The sequence below is a fragment of the Ptychodera flava genome, chromosome 13, assembly GCF_041260155.1.
Source record: "Ptychodera flava strain L36383 chromosome 13, AS_Pfla_20210202, whole genome shotgun sequence".
Taxonomy (NCBI): domain Eukaryota; kingdom Metazoa; phylum Hemichordata; class Enteropneusta; family Ptychoderidae; genus Ptychodera; species Ptychodera flava.
The window spans coordinates 41,249,880-41,270,047 of NC_091940.1; the positions used below are offsets into that span (position 1 = coordinate 41,249,880).

At 36.1% G+C, this 20,168-nt stretch overlaps 1 protein-coding gene across 1 annotated transcript in view; it reads left to right on the plus strand.

The window, feature by feature from the left end:
• LOC139148473 (uncharacterized) overlaps positions 1 to 20,168 on the plus strand; it is a 55,059-nt gene that overhangs the window by 13,219 nt on the left and 21,672 nt on the right. Inside the window, exons 7-15 of the mRNA XM_070719936.1 lie at positions 2,960 to 3,073; positions 4,446 to 4,574; positions 5,484 to 5,618; positions 5,791 to 5,907; positions 7,847 to 8,046; positions 11,384 to 11,555; positions 12,660 to 12,856; positions 13,834 to 14,011; positions 14,562 to 14,672. Coding sequence (XP_070576037.1) covers positions 2,960 to 3,073; positions 4,446 to 4,574; positions 5,484 to 5,618; positions 5,791 to 5,907; positions 7,847 to 8,046; positions 11,384 to 11,555; positions 12,660 to 12,856; positions 13,834 to 14,011; positions 14,562 to 14,672 — 1,353 coding nt within the window. The remainder of the gene's footprint in view (positions 1 to 2,959; positions 3,074 to 4,445; positions 4,575 to 5,483; positions 5,619 to 5,790; positions 5,908 to 7,846; positions 8,047 to 11,383; positions 11,556 to 12,659; positions 12,857 to 13,833; positions 14,012 to 14,561; positions 14,673 to 20,168) is intronic.

A 20,168-nucleotide genomic window follows, 5' to 3' on the forward strand; every position in this document is an offset into this window, starting at 1 on the left:
TAGAGGACTTTTTAGTTTACACCTCCATAGACTCCCATGTATAAGGCAGTTCTCCATAGACTTTCATGTATAAGGCCAAGAAAAATAAAAATTTAGTTTCTCATCGTATTCATATTGCCTAAAGGATGCAGTGACACAGTTTTTTGTCCCCACGGATAAAGTCCAGGGGGCTTATAGATTGGGTCATATCCGTCCGTGAGTCCATCAGTGAGTCCATCGGTTCACACAGATATCTCAGACATTTTGACAAAATATCATGTGACCTTGGTGACCTTTGACCTCAAATATACATTATTGTCCATAACTCAGTAACCACAAGTGCTAAACCTTTCATATTTGGTATGATGGGACACCTTATGACGCCACATATTGTACCTCATTAATTATGCGCATATCTAATTTTGAGCGAGCCAATAGAGCTAGAGGTCTGATTTTTGGTATATAGGAATAACTTAGCAATACAATTATTTTGACAAAATGTCATGTGACCTCAATGACCTTTGACCTCAAATATATATATTTGTCCACAACTCAGTAACCACAAGTGCTACACCCTTCATATTTGGTATGATGGGACACCTTATGACACCACATATTGTACCTCATTAATTATTTGCATATCTAATTCTGAGCAAGCCAATAGAGCTAGATGTCCGATTTTTGGTATATAGGGATAACTATAGGGTAGAAATCTAAATATGCCCATCTAAATATTAGACATCTACCATCGAGAACAAAAGAAATTTGCTGTAATTTGAATATTTAAGGAGTTTAAGCAATTTCCACTATAAATAAAGAACCCCTGCCTCAAACTCCACAAAAGTTGCTAGACATATTTTGCCGTTATCATGCGATTGCTTCGTTTAATAACCAGTTAATCAAATGCCTAATTGACAGGAGGAAATTCAAGACCATATTTGAATAGTAGTATATATTGTCCTCAAAATTACTCTATCTCGGCCCAAGTACTCATTGCCTTCAGCAATACTGCCTTGTTATTATTATTATTATTATTATTATTATTATTATTATTATTATTTAATTACATAATTTATTCATTCATTTATTTATGCACTTATTTATTTTTTATGTATTAGTTGATACTAAAAGCAAAATACACATAATACTCAAAAGCTCATTCTCCAAATTGGTTCATGCAAGATCTTTACAAATATATGCATAATCGAGCCATATGAGGTACAAGCTATTTTGCATTTGACCATAATTTTCAATTTTTAAATAATAATGTAAAGTAGTGCAATGTCATATTCAGCTATAGTATATTTTTGACGGTTCATTGTAGTTTTGTGACATTTGGCGTTGTGATGGAGTTTGCTTGACCTGAATGTACAGCTTGATACCTGTAAGCTTTGGTTTTATTTACATCCTACTAGCGGCAGCGGCCGCTACCAGGATGTAAATCAAACCAAACAATTAAATTCTAAATTTATCAGCGCATGTATGAGGTTCTCATGATACGCCTCGTGCATCTGTTGAAAATGACATGACTGTAGATCGGAAATTAAACAGATAGTGAAGATTGGAATACGCAACATAGAACATGCTAACATAGAATTGTTCGACCTGACTTGATTATGACCCGTTTACAGCATTGAGGTACTGTCCATAAAAACGTTTGATCATTAACTGGCTGTACATGTCACCATCGAGAGTATTTTACCGCCAGGAAAGGACGTTTGACTCTTGGCCTCTGACGATTAGTCATGTTAAATAACCCTTCCGATTTGCTCATTTGTCCTAAATCAATACCTGTGATCACAACTGCAATTTTGGCGACGTTAATTGACACGTTACACTTTATAAAACCATATCACATAAATCATTTCACCACTGGTGAAGCTTTTGGGTCAAGCGTAAATAGAGAATAACGCATTATCGGGTGAACAAACACGACAAGCAAATTAGACAACAACTTCCAGTTGTTCAAAAACATATACTGCTGCAGCAATTCTAATATTCCTCGTCGATAATTAAACGTATGTAAGCAAATTTACCAAGAACCTGTCGTTTCCGCAGGTAAAAATTTCCAATGCTTGACGGAGAAAGTTTATATTTTTATGCTAATAATTTCCATACTTAAAATTAATATTAATCATGTAGCCTGTACTCGTTAAATACTTGAAAAAAAAATCAGAATCTTTGTACGGGTGAGAAAATTTAGTTGGCTCTAAACCGAATAATGATATTACGAAGAGTCATTCCTTATGAATTGCCTTTTGACGTACACATGCTGCCAACAACTAAACTCAACATAGAAGGTCTTAAGAATGAAATTGTTTGAATTAACCAAATTTTGAAAGGCGGGTATTTCGATAATTTGTTCAGAATCAATTGATCACACTTGAGTTTATTTTGAATGGTATGGTGACGAGTCTTTAAATTAAATGTAGTTTTTTTTGCATGTACAATGACAATTGTTTACCATGCAACAGGGGTACATCGCTACAACTACGGATTAAAGCATCAACGAGCCTTAGGCAACATCCCCGTAGCAAGCGTAGTGTATTTTAATTTCAGCACGAAACTCACTAACCAGTAACGGAATTATCAATAGTAAAACTACTATCACATTACTGAACAATTTATAAGGAATATACCATTAAAATTTAATGAATATGGCAGCATGTGATAAGAAATGTTACTATAGAAGGCGTGGACGTCATTAATGAAAGAGCCCATGCCGATTTGTGACTAAAGGAGATTTGTAATTGGTAGTGTCAATCTGAAGCGAGCAAATGGTACTGGATATTTTTATACAATCACAGCTTTTATTGACTCAGAAAGACATCAATCACAAACGAAAATAAACATGTTTCAACCTGCTACATTGTCACCACCGTTTGCTCGTTTACAAAATAAAAGGTGTGTTTTGGTTCAAATGGCTCATGAAATGTGCAGTCGTAATTTGTGCTTCATTTTGTATAATCTTTCTTTCCAGAATGCAAACGAGATGAATTTCAATGTGCCGACAAATCAGCATGTATTGCAAAGAAACTGCGTTGTAATGTGCATTTTGACTGCAATGATGGATCGGATGAAAATGATTGTCCCAGTAAGTTTTGATTTTATTAATTCCAAATTTTTGTGGACACTATGTTAAAATGCATTGTAGACAGATAACTAGCATCAGGTATTTTTAAAAATGCATTTACTCGTTTTGACATTGAAATGCATGCTTTATACGACACGATGAAATATTTTCCATGTAAAATGTCCAAGTTGTAGGAATACTGACATTTGCTATCAAATGTATTTAATTGTGCATCAGTAATGGCCTTGTTCATGTACCAAACGACAAACATTAATCATATCAACAACATATAAATATAGTGGTAAATAAGGTATGACGATATACTGTATTTCTTCATATCTTCCATCAAAATCTGTCTCCATCGAGCTGTACACAATGTTAGAAGCCATTGACGAAATTAGATAAAAAATCTGATGACAAAAATGTCAAGGCACATTTATTACGCTGCCTGTCCGACTATCGTTCCACATTTTGCCCGAATGACCATGCGTACAACACATATTTAAGATTTATGTAGTTTCTTAGCAAGTTTTAAAACCTCAATCAAGACATACCAATACTTGTTATGGTTCGTTTTTCCCTGGTTTTAGATGGCCTGTAGCTGTAATTTTTGATGATTTTTACTGTGTTTTCGTTTCTAATGTCAACTACAAGTTCTTGTTCTACTCCCATTGCACGGTGAGATACACAGTATTTTGCTTGTAAAGTCTGTCTGTACATTTGTAAACTTCATTGTTATTGTTGTCCAGATTAGAATTTTAAAACAGTAAGTTACATACAGTACATTCAACACGTATAGACTGTATATTGGCAAGCTAAAGTGTACTGTGTTTTAACACGCTTTTGAGAGCAGAACAAGAGCTTGCAATGGACGTAGAAGCAAACATAGTGATTCAAAATTATCAAAAGCTACAGCTAGTGGCACCACAACATTCACTGAATATTGTTTGTTTTTGAAAATAACTTTTTTCCCGGATAGACATAAGTACAGTTTTGTGAACGATAGCTTTCGCATTGACTTTCACAGACATTGTTTTACATTCAGAAGAACATGACTGACTGCTACGCTACGGAAATTAGCACAAAATATTTTATAAGCGGTATTTAATTGATATAAAGTGAAATCGATTATGAACTGATTACAATGCAATATTGCTGACATTGTTAATAAAGGAGTCCGTGTGAGAATTCCATTCATACTGACAAGATTTTACACGTGATCTGACAAATCAGACCGCATTCAACTATGCTCAAATGGTGTAAGCATAAAAACGTAGCATCAAGCTTGTTGAAAAAATAACTCTTATCATGACTTGTACATATTCTACACCATCTGATGCATTACCTTTGGTACACGATGTCCAATTAAGTCGTATTTTGATTAATTATGCAGCAAAAGATTGTGGTGATGCAATTTGGTGCGTAGCTGATGGTTATTGTATACATAGTGACTTCAAATGTGATGGATACAGGGACTGTTCAGATGGACAGGATGAAAGTAATTGTACAGTTGAAATTCCAAGTGAGTAGCTCAGCATTATGCCTGCAGGCCATGATTACACGGAAAGAGTTTTGTTTTTAGATATGTCATTTTAAGATAACCAAATGCAAACCGAAAGAAATCTCTTCACTAAAAACAAATCATATTTTCAACCCTTTTTCATAAATGTAAATCAACGTGTACTAATTTCACCGGTCAACCTTACATTAGCCTGTTATTAAGTCAGTCAACGTCATACTGAGACTGTACAAAGGTTGCGAATATCTTAGAATTATAATACAATATGCAAAGAATATAGATCTACCATGTGTTAATGTAGTATTCGCCTGGAAAGATAAAAACTTTCCTCAAGGAATGTTTCAACTTTCCTCAACTTTCCTCAGGGAATATTTCAATAATTCTCTTTCAAAATAAAGAATTAAAGGGCTATAGTCGTCGGAACTGCGCTCAAAGGTCGTATGGGACCCATACGGCCCATGGCAACAATGTATCCAAGGCACAATGGTGATTGATGACAGTTAAAACATGCCTGTCATAATCTATCATCGTATAATTTAAAAGTTGCAGCTATCATGATGAGGTGCATCTTGATATCGTGTTCGTAAAAAAGAAACTCGCACAGGCGCAGTTCCGACGACTATATCCCTTTAACATCGGGGCCACAGTGCGAATTTTGGTACTGAAGAAAAGTCCCCGAGATATACGGATATATGAAATTCAAAATGGCTGCAATCCCTGCCGCAACTCTTTTGAGAAAACACACAAGTTTCGAGTTTCGAAAAACTAAAGACTGTGAAAAGTTTTCTTACACCACAAGTAATAGATCAGAAAAGAATCGTAAAAGATTGAGAGTGTGAATATCTGTCGCCGAGGCGTATTCTACCTTAAGAATGTTTTATTTGTATTTTTACAAACATTAAATACGTCTAGGGGTATGTAATGATGGCATGTTTAGGTGTGCAGATGGCATTTGTATACCGCAATACTGGAAATGTGATAGCGTTGAAGACTGTGTAGACGGCTCCGATGAAAGCCTCGATATATGTGGACCATTACCAGTTATAGGTAAGGGCTGTGTTAATTTAATATATCGATCTTTTGATCTTTATTTGTCTGTCTGTGTCTCATGTCTGAATTCGACAAGAACTTCATGATGCGTTTGAATTTGTCAATAAGAAATGCAAGCACTATGATATGAGGAACATAATCAATCATATACAGTAAATCGTCATTGCAGATTGTCCATTTGGATTTTCCTGCGACCTTGGGAACACTTGCTTATGGAGCTATCAGTTATGCGACAAAATGGAGGATTGTCGAGATGGACAGGATGAAAGCTCTGAGCTGTGCGACGGTTTGTGAATTCATAACAATATTTGTGGTGCAAGTAGCACAAGATACAAATGTGACAGCTTAATACTATCTCATACAATTATCCCAAAATTATAGGACACAATTTAAATCTGACCATATGAGAAAACATAAAAAACAAGTCATCGTAGATGACACAGTCCCCACTTGTTAATGGGTACTTTGATTACAAGTCCTCAGAGAGGATAGAGTCCTCTTCATGAATTTGGTCTGATGTCCTTTTACTAAGTTTGAATAAAATCGGTGAATAAAATCGGTTGAGACGTGCCCTAGTTTTGGCTCTGTACATTAAAAAATCATAACAAAATGGCCGCCTGGCGGCCATATTGGATCATATCATGAAACAGATTACCGTGCATATGTATTACATAGGTCAATGTCCTTGTACCAACTTTGAATAAAATCAGTTGAGATATGCCTGAGTTATGGCTCTGTACATGAAAAAATCGTAATAAAATGGCCGCCTGGCGGCCATATTGGATCGTATCACAAAACAAATCGACGTGCATATGTATGACATAGGTCAATGTCCTTGTACCAAATTTGAATAAAATCGGTTTAGATATGCCTGAGTAATGGCTCTGTACATGAAAAAATCGTAATAAAATGGCCGCCTGGCGGCCATATTGGATCGTATCAAAAAAAAATCGACGTGCATATGTATGACATATGAAGTAATCTATGTACCAAGTTTGAATGAAATCGCTCGAGGCGTATCTGAGATATCTGCGTGAACGGACGGACGGATGCACAGACGGACGGACGGACGCACGCACGCACGCACGGACATGACCAAACCTATAAGTCCCCCCGGACGGTGTCCGTGGGGACTAACAAACATACTGGACGCAAATGAAAATGGATGCTAATTGTTCTGTGCATAAAACAGAAACCACAAACTTATCATTATAAATATAAGGTGCGATTGAAGTCAGTTCTGAGATAAACTTCAAAGAGGTGTAAGTAAAGCTTTATACAATAGGCTTCTATTTGGTTGTAATTGGTCCTCAGGGTTAGGTTTTAATAAACAATTCATCGGAATTTATCGAAGGGCAGCCTTAGGGTTAACTTCACCATTATAATAGTTTTTTTGCCATATTGAGTAAGGCACCACAATTAAATGCGGGGCGAGCAGGCTATTTAGTGAATTTCTTGGAAGCTTGCCTCATGAGAAGTTAGAGACGTAAAAGGAATTGAAGACTTTCAAGGTGAACACATTAATTTCTGGATCTATATGAATTCTGGACTGCTGTAGAATGGTTCCTGGATTTTATATATTACGTCAATATATCGCAGTCCATGAGACCTTTAAAAATATTTTTAATTTTCAAGGAGACTTTAATATACAATGTAAGTTGATAATTTAGCAATAAACCACACCGAGCTAGTAGACCACGAGATTTTTTGTTCACGACATGTGTGCACGAGGGAAAGCGAGTGCATGTATGCAGTGGACAGTACAAGATCGAGTGGTATATTCGTTCCTGAGATGGTTTCTTGCCATTATATTATAACATTGAATTACATTTCTGGCGTTAAACGTCAAAAATGGAATTCTTCTTCCGTTGAGAGCTCGTTCCTGTTTCAACCGTGCTATATTGCGGATATAGCTCTGCTATTTTCATATTTTGACCAATCACATTGCAGTATTTGCCTCGCCATTATACTTGTATGAAATAATTTAAAATAGTGAACGTCAATCTTTTGTTCGGTGAATCAAAATGTTCAGACAGTACGTGAAAATAGTTATCTTCACATAAATTATGAAATCAATCAGGCAACGCTATTTTATATAATAAGGGCCATGACAAGACAATTGAATGCGTTACAAAGAAAACGATAGTTTTCCCTTGGTTTGTCCAGAACGGACCTTTCTTCCATGTATTGAATTCCCATAGTTTTGATCTTCTTTTACTCTACAGTTGACTGTGACGAATTTATCAGTGAGCCAAACAGGACCATAACTTCACTTGGTTACCCGAATGAATATCCTGATCGTTTGACATGTACCATAACTATCGACAACAGAAACTTGGGAATTGGATCAATCTACCTATACTTCAGCGACTTTGATTTAGAAGGGGAATACAACGACACCACTTGTCGTTATGACTATGTGCAGGTTTTATAAAAATACATATTGCATACATGATCAAAAAGAAGATTTTTCCAATATATTTATGTGTCAAGGGATAAAACCTAGTATTTTAGCTATAACTCACATGATATATCACCAGAAAAATAATTTGATCAAGGATACTGTTAGAAGTATGCATGCGCAAATCAGGCATTATTATAAAGATCTAGCGGAAAGGAAAATCATTTGTCATTGGACATGTGTTCTTAAACTTTCAAGTTTGTCAATAAGCAGCATTTGCCTGAGGACGACATAGCATGTTACAATGCATCATGGGTAATTTCTCTGCATTTGAAGGAAACTGTGTACCACTATTCATACACAATTTATAGCAGTTTAACAGGGTATAATGTAGGGCTATGGAATGAAATCTGCAGCGTACAGGGTCGCTTTAACATGAACAAATAGATAGTTCGGTGTATGCTTTTTCATATTTTGTAGAAGACATTCGGGTGACCCAAGCATCTTTTCTACCTCTCTGCTACACAAAAGATAGGCATCAAGATATGCCAAGGATATATTGGAAAAAGAATTTTTTGAAATAGTAAATGTGTATGAATCAAAAAAATAACGATGTTAGGAGTGAAATTTCCAAATTCTCAATCTTTTGGCAGTATTTCAGTTGTTGTCTCTTTAAACATGTCAGGCAGTGTTTGTTTTGTTAATATTGAATATGGAGAAAAGCGTTAATGTTTAAATAGCTCACACCACCAAGTTATCTTTAAATGGCAACATATATAAAACATTTGTCAGATATGGCTTGTGCAGCCCTATCACTACCATCCTGAATTTATATCTGAAAATGGAACGGAAAATGTAATCTTTTTCTAGTAAGACTATAGAAAGTAAATTGTTTGTGACATTCAAAGAAAACGTCTTTCAACGTGAAATGAATCATCATAACAAGAACAAATTAAAGTAATTAATTTATTTCAAAACGAGCTTTCTATAAATATGTACGCTGGCTTCTCAGGACACGATTCATTTAGCTATTACGTAAATGTTTTACATTTCAACTGTATGAGAATGAAATAGAACATGAGCGACTTGTTTCAAAGGACGTTCAACAGTTGACTAGGATATCCATACACGTACACAACTTATACATTTCTGTTTGCAAAATCTGAGTTTGTGATACTTGACACACGTTATTACGTCTAGTGTTAAGTGCTGCCAACATTTTCAAAGTGCAAGAAAAAATTTCATATCATAGATTCACTTGTTTTCAAAGAAAATGTTTTAATGTCATTATTATTATTATATTATTATTAAGCCTTCAAAAGAAGTGAACTACAAAAACTAATACAATGGCAATTTAAAAATCAGGTATTAAATGAAAACACTCTGTACAAGACTAAGACAAAAAAAATTCCAAATTTAAAATGGTCTTAATAACATAGTAAGAAGATGACGACTGTATAAATCTTTTGCAAGTAACAACTGGCGAATGCTGTCAGTCAGCCCATCTGGCCTTGAACATGTCTTCATATTTTTAAGGATCGATTGAGAATATCGCTTGTCAAATATATACCGCAAAAGTGAAATACCATTTCTGACACAAATTCTATTAACACGTGATACTAAATCAGTGTGACCCTGCAATCTACCACATAAATGCATATTCAAAAGATGCAGGTAAAAACAACGTGTACGAGATTTATTACTGAAGATGGATTTCATCAAATCAAGAGAACTGATTTCAAGAGACGTATCAATTTTCATAACATTAATTGCCTACAGGAAAGAAGTACTTCTACAATATTTATGAATGCCAAACCCAGCTTTTGGTAATTTTGACTGGATTTTTTCGGCCTCACTAATTGATGATTTAGACATGTGTACACAGTTAATACCATACAATAAAACTGGTCTTATGGCAGCATTCCATACATAAGCGAGTACATTACAGTCAATACGGCCATTACTGAATCCAGCGCCTTGAAGTCCATAAAAAGCTTTCCACATGCATTTATTCTATTGCTGATGTGTTCATTAGGATTAGACGATGAAAGTGTAACACCTAAATAGTTCACACTTTCACATTCATCCAGTCTTACACCACTCAGTGACCAATATGGATGCGGTGTAAGTGTACACTTACCGAAAATAACACAGCTTGTCTTTTTAGGATTGAAACACAAGCCATGATTTGTAATATATTTGTTTGCAATCTCTATCATATTTTGAAGACCAGTAACAGAAAGGCTAGCTAACAATAAGTCGTCAGCAAAACAAAAAACATTACAAGACAAATTATTAATCCTGATACCTGCAACACATGACGACAATTCATCCACTAAATCTTGATAAAACAAATTAAAAAGAAAAGGAGACGATAATCCTCCTTGACGGGTACCTACAGACACAACAGCTGGTTCACTCAAACTAGAACCCCACTTAATTTGTAGGCTTAGATGCCTATACCAATACACTAAAATCTTCCAGCAATGATTAGGATGTACATCCATAAAACAAAACATCATGAGGTACAGCATCAAAGGCTCCCTCTGCATCTAGAGAGCAAGTATAAACTGTCGATCCTCGTTTGTTACAGTATGAAATTACATCATTTGCTAAGGCGCAGCAGTGGCAATTCCTCTACCCGTAACAAAACCAAACTGTAAATCACTAATTCATGTTGACCGGAAACATCGAGAATATAAAGTTCAATAATTTTCGAAAATGTACAGGATAAGGTCAAAGGTCTGTAATGTTTTGGTACTGCAGGATCAAGTGTCGATTTCTTTAACAAAGGGATAAGTAAACCTTTAGTAAATGACAAAGGAACAGTACCAAATTTAAAACAGATAGAATACATTACACTCATATGATAAAGAACCTTAGAGTTAATGGAATATTTCAAATGTTCAGACATTATACCGTCTGCTCCGGGTGCACAGCCAGATCTCAGCTTCTTTATGTACGCAACGAGAATAGATTCAGACATAACAAAGTCAGAAAAGGTTGCAGTCATGATTGAAATAATTCCGAATTGAGTTTAACTGGATTTTAGATGACGTTTCCCTTTGAGAATGATGCGTCTCAATTGTCTCAATTGTATTCTGTATTATGACATGTAAAATTGGTCCCATGGCTTGGTATTGTTCCCCAATAATTATTGCAGTAAAATAAAGTTGAAGGAATTGTAGATTTCCAGGGAGGTTTGGTATTTGCCAATACATGAACAACAATGCTGTTAAATTGTATCAGAGTGCGGGGTGAATGTGCAGAGTGGATTTACAAGGTGAACAGTTGTAATCGTTATTTCCGTAAAGTTTAAAGATTTTATTAACGTCGATGTCATATGTGTTCTTTTATAAAGTACGAAGATGGTACAACGAGACGGAAATCTCATAAAATGTGTGGACCAACTTTACCATCATCGTGGACTTCCGACTCGACACTCGTCACTGTCACCTTCAAAAGTGATTTCAGTGACGGTGGCAGAGGTTTTCTGTTAAACTACAACACTACTGTCACCAATAATGGGACATGTAAGTCTATGCACGTCAATGCTAAAGATATCATATGCCATGTATGCATAAACTTCTCATCTGTAGGCTAGTTCTACGATGAAGACTATTCTCTTGTCTTACATTATTTTGTAAAGGTAGGGGACTATACCGATGTTTTATGCTGTATTCATCAATTCTGTCAGGACGCGCATGTAGGAACACAAGAAAATTTCGTCGTAAAATTGTTCAGATAAGAGTCGGTAAAAAGAAGCCATTTCAAATACATTCGAATGGATGTCATCATGCTATATTTAAAAATACAAAGTCAAGATGATTGCTTTTTCTACAAACTAACCTGTTATAAAATGAATGGGTGATTTTTCTGTGCACTTTTAATAAATATAACACTCTGCATTTTCATTGATTTGTCAGAAACTCTCGTCTTACTAATAAAATCTGAAAGATATTTGTGAAGAAATGTTTTGGAACGCTGCGTTCTCAGAAAATATGAATGCTTCTTTATTAATTTTCTCCATACATATTTGAGAACAAATTTATATCAAAAGGTAGTATGTGCCACATAAAATCAAGATTACGATGAACATCTGTTCGACATACCTCCAAAAAATAGGACGGGAACACTACATTTTTTCAAAACATTTGTTGCCCATTGTATGCTGTCTGCAACATAATATTGTGCATCCATTAACATGACTATGACTATATTTTTTTCAATTTGAGTAGTCACCGACCTTAATGATGAAATGAAATCAGCAAAATATTAAATCATCTGAATTTTGGATTTGGAATCATTAATTCACTGATTATCTGATTTATTGAATCATTGATTCCCTGGTTGAGAGTCTCACACATTTAAACCGACTGAAACTTTTCTTGGGGACTTTTCTGCAGGTGGTCTTATTTTGAATATCATACGTCTTGTGATATAATATACAGTTAACCCTTGGTTAACCCAGTTTGTATATAATCCTAGCCATAACAATTTAATCACAAATGTACGCGGTGAGCGTTCTTGCACAATAACATGTTGATTTCTTTCAACATTCCACAAGTCACACCTTCTCTAAGCTCCTTATGATAAAAGAAGCCTGCTAACGTAACTTCGCTTATTACTCATTTTAGTGTTGTGTAGTAGCTGTGGCTGTGAATTTACCTCGCCATCTGGGAATTTCACATCGCCAGGATACCCAGATAATCTCCACAGGAATATAGACTGCAATATAACATTATCCATAGAGGATGGTAGTATACAAATTACCTTTCTGAATATTGAAAGCAACGAGGATCAATCAAGTAAATGCTCACAAGACTGGTTTCAGGTATAACAATGTTCAAGAATGATAAAATAATTACACATACGACATATTAAAACCAAGTTTGGAATAATGTGCAGGTGACCACTTTTCACTTTAAAGATATTTTCATCATAATCCCTTTCACATGTATGTGAAAACACCTTCAATTACATTTCCTAGTGTATTATCTTGGAGTCTATTGCGCATGCGTGTGCGTCAGTTACAATTTGATAGCAAGTACAAATAGTTTCAAAGTACTGTCACCTTTCCGCATGGTTTTCCAATATCACACCTAAGGTGGTCTTCTGCCATCATTGCACTTGTACGAATGTGGATATGGTATCTCCATTCTTATATTACAGCTATCATAACATGGTTTGCAAAACCGTGACATACAGCGCAAGCATGTTAACTTAACCCATCATTCTGAAATTGAGTCTGTGCTTGTACCGTACAGCGTATCAAGCTGACGATGTGTCGTTATGTTGGCTGTGCATTTAAAACGATATTTAGCGCACCCCAAAACAGGTTTCTGGGATCTCCATAAAATAACCGTCGATCAGTGGTACAGTAAGATTTTAAATCAACCATACCCGTCCTTGTAGATGAGACTGAAAATCATAAATACATGTCCATTACATTAATCTCAGTAATTGACCTTTTTTCAACATTTTGACCGTCACATTCTGTCGGTCGATTCCGTCCATGATTTGTATAAAGAATATATAGGTTTTTGCATAAAGTCGTGGGCTAGTAACACTAACGATGTTTTGGAACATAATTACATCAAGGGTTTTACTTGAATGAAATTACATAGTTATCGTGAACATATAGCTCTCCTTTCACCTGTCCAGACAAGATTTATTCTAAAACGTGCTATGATCGCTTGGTTTTGCGCAAACTTTCAAAACGATCGGCTTGCGTTTTTAGTGATACGTCTCAACGAAAACATATTTCCAACACAGTTCATTAATGTTATTCCATTTCAACAAATATTTCAGATAACAGATGATATATCACAAAGAACAACATCGAAATTATGCAGTGCAGAAAACATCACTGAATGGATCTCCGACAGCAACAACGTCACTGTCTCCATACATACTGGTAGTTCAGGTCAGGCACTTGTCAAATTCTTGGCTGCCTATGAAGCCCTACCGAGTCTCAATACCACGATGCGTAAGTTTGTCATTTCTATACCTTTCATTGCCGACTTTAAGATGAGTTTCTCAGATAGTGACAAAGAAGTGCAATTTCTGTATTCCTGCATGGCAGAGATGTTAGGGTTGACAATATAGATAGTTTGTTTAAGCGATTGAAATTGCTTTCCTCTTTCCCGCCGAATATCATCGCGGAGCCTACATGTACAGTAAATATCATCTTGCGTTTATTACTTGCATTCGAAAATAATCACTGAATCAGTTCACGTATGACATGCACTACGGCCCAAAGGCGCCCTATTTTGGGCAATACACATGTCGCAACGCATACGTTTAGTACGCGTACAGAGAGTAAAATCCACCTCCCGCTTCGTGTGTAAAATACGTTCGGACAAAAGTGGATAATTTGAACATGTCGAGAATTTCCAAAAATGCATGACGTATTTGACTTTTTGTAAGGTTGCGCACGGAAATATTGCTCTCTCCTGTATTATCCCCAGGATATTAACTTTGGGGATTTTTAAAGTCTCTTACAACCATAGTGTGTGACATTTTTTGTTGTTCCTCAGCCTGCTATGGATATTCATGTGATCATGGACAGAAATGTCTTTCCAATGCACAAATATGCGACGGGCAACAGGACTGCGACGATAGAGGAGATGAAACAAACTGTCCTGTTGGTAAGTACAGACAGACAAAGTAGATGTAAAAAGTGAGTCTTCGTTCTGCAGGGGCTAAATAAAAGTATTTTGAACGGCGGATGATTTTGGGGTTTGAGATTAATAAAACAAAGCGTAATATAAAATCCAATTTTGAACGTTACATTGATAATTTGTTTTCATACATTTGAGAAGATAATTGTAAAAATGTCAATAGTTTGCCCAATAAACTCCCGTGCATATGATAGATGATTTTTTATAGTTTTGGACGAAGCACTATATCAGACACAAATTACCTTCCTTTGGGGGACTTCAAAATTATAGCAAGGCAGAAAGGGGCGGATTTGAACACATTGCGGGTTCGTTTTAGGGGTATTTGAAAAATTCTCAGAACTTTTTTAGGAATCTCCTCCCTCCCCCCAGAGGTATTTGTGAATGCAGCCTTACGCCTTTCTGCCTATCTGTCTGTCGTATAAGGTCTGCTACTTTTTTCATGAATCGATAAAATACCCAAGTTGTGAGTCCATAGCTGTGTTGATGACTTTGTGAAGGGTCTTCTCTTTTTCGTGCTGACTTTTACGTTGAAATTTCCACCATGTTACATCAAATTTACAATATGCCAACACTCATTAGTAGCCTTGTTATCAAGGAGTTCCCAGACTAAATTATACTAAATACAAATATAGTTTTCTAACGTTTTCCAACACGAGTACCGGAAACCGCATTTTGCTAGACTAAGTACACTGTAAAGTTAAGTGTTCAAGGATAGAACGCCAATTAAACGCCTTTTTGTAACACTTTTTGAACGCCTCTACACGTTCAGAAATTTAACACTACGTGTTCAACCAACGTTCAATTCTTGAACACACGTGTGCAGATTTTGAACGCTACGTGTTCATCAGACATTATATTGAACACCATGGTGTTCCACTTTTGAACACACGTTGCACAGGAAATATGTTCAAAAAATTGAACGCTTTTACGCGTTCAAAGGGATGTAACACTTTTTGAACGCATGGACGCCGTTCAACGATAAGTGTGTTAAAGGCTAGAACACATGATGCGCGCTTGTTGAACACCTTTAATTTTGGGCGTTCATTGGGTGTTCAAGCCTTGAAATAACATTACAGACCATTGATATCCAGTAAAATTATTTTATTCTAAAAATACACGAAACATTTCTAGAGTAAAATACAATAATTTACTGTAAAATGGGCAAATAAACATTGCAACTTTGTATGTAAAGTTTGTCAGAGGAAAAAACCAACAGTGTTAACACCTTCCTATCAAAAACATAAGCAATAAAAATCACCATATTGTAGATAACGTTTCATGTCCATACTTGTTTAAAATGTACAAAAATCATCTGAAAAGCCCAAAATTTGGCATACTTATTGTGTTGACAAGACGTATATGTATGAAATGCATACTCCATTTTTGTAAGATGGTTTCTTAAAGACATTTCCTCTTGTATAGACAATTGTAAATTTTGAAGAAAAAAGAAGTTAGACAAGGCTTCTCTGGTGCACATGGTAAATAGTTGTCCACACTAAAGTAAACACAACATGTCAAGTTGTCAAAGTGTCACAGTAAAGCACAACATGCAGAAAGTGGGGAAATTGGGTCCTTGGCAGGGTAAAACCTATTTCCTTGTCCAACCAAAGTCCCTTCATAAACAAAAAAGTTTGTTTGTTTGTAATATCTTTAAAATAAACCCTGAAATAATGAAACCATTGACAAATATGAAATTTCAAAAAATATACTTCTCAGAAATTTAAAACATATTCGTAAAGACCTTTCAAATTCTGGTGTACCCTGCTATTAATTTTTATACAATTTTTTTACCAAAAATGGTAAAAATCACCCTTAAAATGAAAAAATGTACATTTCATCATAACTTGAATATATCACATTCTGGTAATCCCTAATGTCTTAAAAATGTCTGAAATGTCTTTAATGTCCTGAAAACACAAAGTTGCAAATTTCTGCATAATTTGAATAATCTGAAAAGACTATCAGTAGCGATCTATGCCCTAAATATCAAAGCTGTTCGATTAGCAGTTTTGAAAAAGATTTTTTAAAGATTTTTTGACCAAAAATGACAAAAATTGCCATGAAATATAAAAATTTGAATATTTCATCACAACTAGCACAAATTTGACTAAGGTCATTTTTAGGGACATGTTTAGCAAATATTGAAGACGGCAGTAAAAGAGAAGAAGATTTTTGCCAAAAAATAGCAAACTTAACCTCAAAAATATAAATTTGCATATTTCATTATAATTTGAGCATATCTGATCAGGGTAATCCCTTGGGACCTGTTATCCAAATATTAAAGGATTCGTACAGGCTGTTTTGAAGAAAAACCTTTGGATGTACAAATTTGAGGACAATGCTACACATCCACCTATTTAGCTGACAGCAAAGCTAAAAACCAGTTGCTAAGTACAAGAGACGTGTTGAGGTACAATACAAAATAATCTACGGTTTGGTTGCAGGCTGTGATCAACTAAATATTACAAGGGCATAAGCTTTCAAAGACGTTAAGTCTCCTTCATCAGATGCAAGGGGGATGAAAAATTGAAGCAGAAAGTGACAGAAAATTCAGAGTGAAAATTTCAGAAAAATCAGTAATTCAGAGTGGACATTTTTACTCTGAATGGTCTGTCGCTTTCAGCTTTAATTTAAATAAGGGAGACTACACGTCTGTGAAAACCTATTCTCCGGCAACATTTAGTTGATCATAGCATGCTACCAAAGCTTAGATTAATTCAGAACACAAATACAGAAATTTATCAAAATTCAGTTACTGACCCTTGCAAGTTTAAATCTACATTTGAGATGAACTGAGGTTCTCAAGCTTGTTTCCAGACAGCTACCTGTAGACTCATCTTCTTCGTTATCTGTACCACCAGCTTCTATAACAACTCTTCGATTTTCAGTTAAATCCAACTTTTTACATCCTGAAAAAATGCAACAATAGGTAATATGGCGAGATGAAACTTTAAATGAAAGACAAGGGGCTTATTAGGTTAAGGAAAAGGGGAGACTTTCATATACAGTGCCTCTCTTCAATACTGTTACAAAATATTTGCTGCTTCTAATTGTCATCAACTGATTAAAATAAAAAAGCCAAACTCTCATATGCTGAAACAATACATTGTATACTTCACGATGTTTAACTGATGTTTTACATGCTATTGCGTTTACTAAAAGACATGTGTTAGCTGTGATTACGCAGCGGTACTATGCAAGGCGTATCGATCGCGCTCAGGTCAAGGGTTATCGCTACAGTTGTGTTCCGATGACCCTTGACCCGAGTGAGATCGATCGATAGGCTATGGCCAAAAGTAACACTGCGTAGTCACAGCTAGTTGTTGGTATAGCAGCTACTGACAGAATTAAAGGTTTCTTCATAGTTAAGCTATTCCAAGGTACAATACAATTAATTTCAAAGGACGATAATATAGATGCTTCAAAAATCTAATACCTTTTACTATTTTGGAGAGGAAACTTACCCTTTCTGGTCTTGCTTCCGCACGATCACGACTTCAGGGTGAGCTTACAAGAAAAATGTCGCAACTTCCGTTTTGATGCATCATGGGATAGGAAAAGGCACCAAAATTGAACACCAAGTGTTTAGAAGTAGAACGCCTCTTGCACGCCGATGTTAAAATTAAAACGTTCATGGTGGTTTTCTGATTTTCTTTTCTAATCTTTAAACTTTCAACCCGTAATAAACGTGTAAAATTATTTTGTATACTTCCTTTTTTAGAAAAAACATGCTTTCAGCAATTGTAGGCCGGAAATATTTTTCACTTAGTGTGAAATTCGTTACACCAAAATCCGTGTACGTTTACCGGACAGTGAAGCAATAGTAAATTTAATATAGCCATTGTAAAGTAAAAAACACAAAAGACTGTTAATTGTTTCACAGTATTGTAAAATATCTGTGATGCTGTGTTTTTGAACACTTGAAGGAGATCGTTGTTAACACATAGTGTTCAGGTTTAGAACATCATTATTAATATTATGAACACTAGTGTTAACAATATGAACACTAGCCGTTCAAATTTGAACACCGACATGTACATTTTGAACGCGTAAAGACGCGTCTAGCGTCCGCTATTTTTACAGTGTATGATTGTGGGAAGAGGTCTTGAACAGCAGATCAGTGCATCACTTAAGCGGTGACTTCTAGAGGTTATTACCCAATATCGCCTGTTCCTGTGTCGTATCAGCATGAGTGTCATTTATGCTGCGTCAGACACGAGACGAAGTCGAGTGTCTGACGCAGCACAAATGACACGAATGGAGGTAAAGGAGGGGAATGTGAGGAATTTTTCTCACGTTCAAGGATGCGGGCATTGGAAATGAGGGAAACATGAGAATGGCTTCATACCAGCACAAGGAAATGATAGAGATATGACATCTCAATGAAACCCAAGAAGAAAGACACCGGGATACAAAAATCGTCATACAGAAGAAACATTTTAAGGTGCAATATGCTATTACAACTGTAGCCGATCAAAAACTGCTCAGCTTTAAATCTATCCTGATTTCGATCGTCGTACGGCACGGAGCTCGCGCGGAGAGGGGACGCCATGTTGTTAGTTTACCTTTAGAGTTGCCATGTCAACAGTCGTCGCGCGCGCGACATCGTTGTCACGCCATCACTACCTGTTCGGTGGAGACCGTGCACAGTGCCGGCGCCGTGCGAACGGTAGAATGTTTGCTAGAACTTGACCAAAAAAATACCATGGGAAAACATTTCAAGACTCAACGTGATATTTCCGTATTTTGCAACCAGAAATACCCGTGTTCCTCGAAGCCCTTCAAGTTTTTACGTCGGCGACATCGCTTCGCAGGCGGGGAGCGGCAGCCATTTTTGATGTTTACGTTGTTTACCAACAAACTGCTAATGTAGTTCGGGAAGACTCTAAAACTGATGACGTTTATCGTGCATATCTCGACGTTTACCGTAAAATATCACGGCTGATATTTTACGTTGAACGTCACTAGGATGTAGCAATATGGGCATGGGTATATGATAATACAATTTTATCACATGACACAGGTAAACTGAACGGGTACAGTCAGTAGTCTGCTACTCTGCCCCATTTCTATCGCTGGCGGGTCCCAAAACCCGGACCGAGACGAGTCGAGACGAGACCATAATGACCCCTCAGGCCAGGCGTTGTAAATACATCATAATACAGTACTACAGAAAGCTTGCAGTTTGTTGAGAGTGTCAAAGATCGATGCACAAAGCAAGAGATAGCACAATCAACGATTGGAACAACTGAAAAAGATTTGTTGAGGTTTTTCAACTTGAGTTCAAGGCGAGCTCGAAACATGCGAACTGCGACGCGACGTCGGCATTATGGCCTAAGCGATAAGCGCCAGATTCAGATTCTACTATCATGATATCTACTGTGAATTCAAAATAGGTAACCTTGTATTAGAAACATACATACAGGAGATTTAAGTAATCATTTTTTAGAAATTAGATTCACC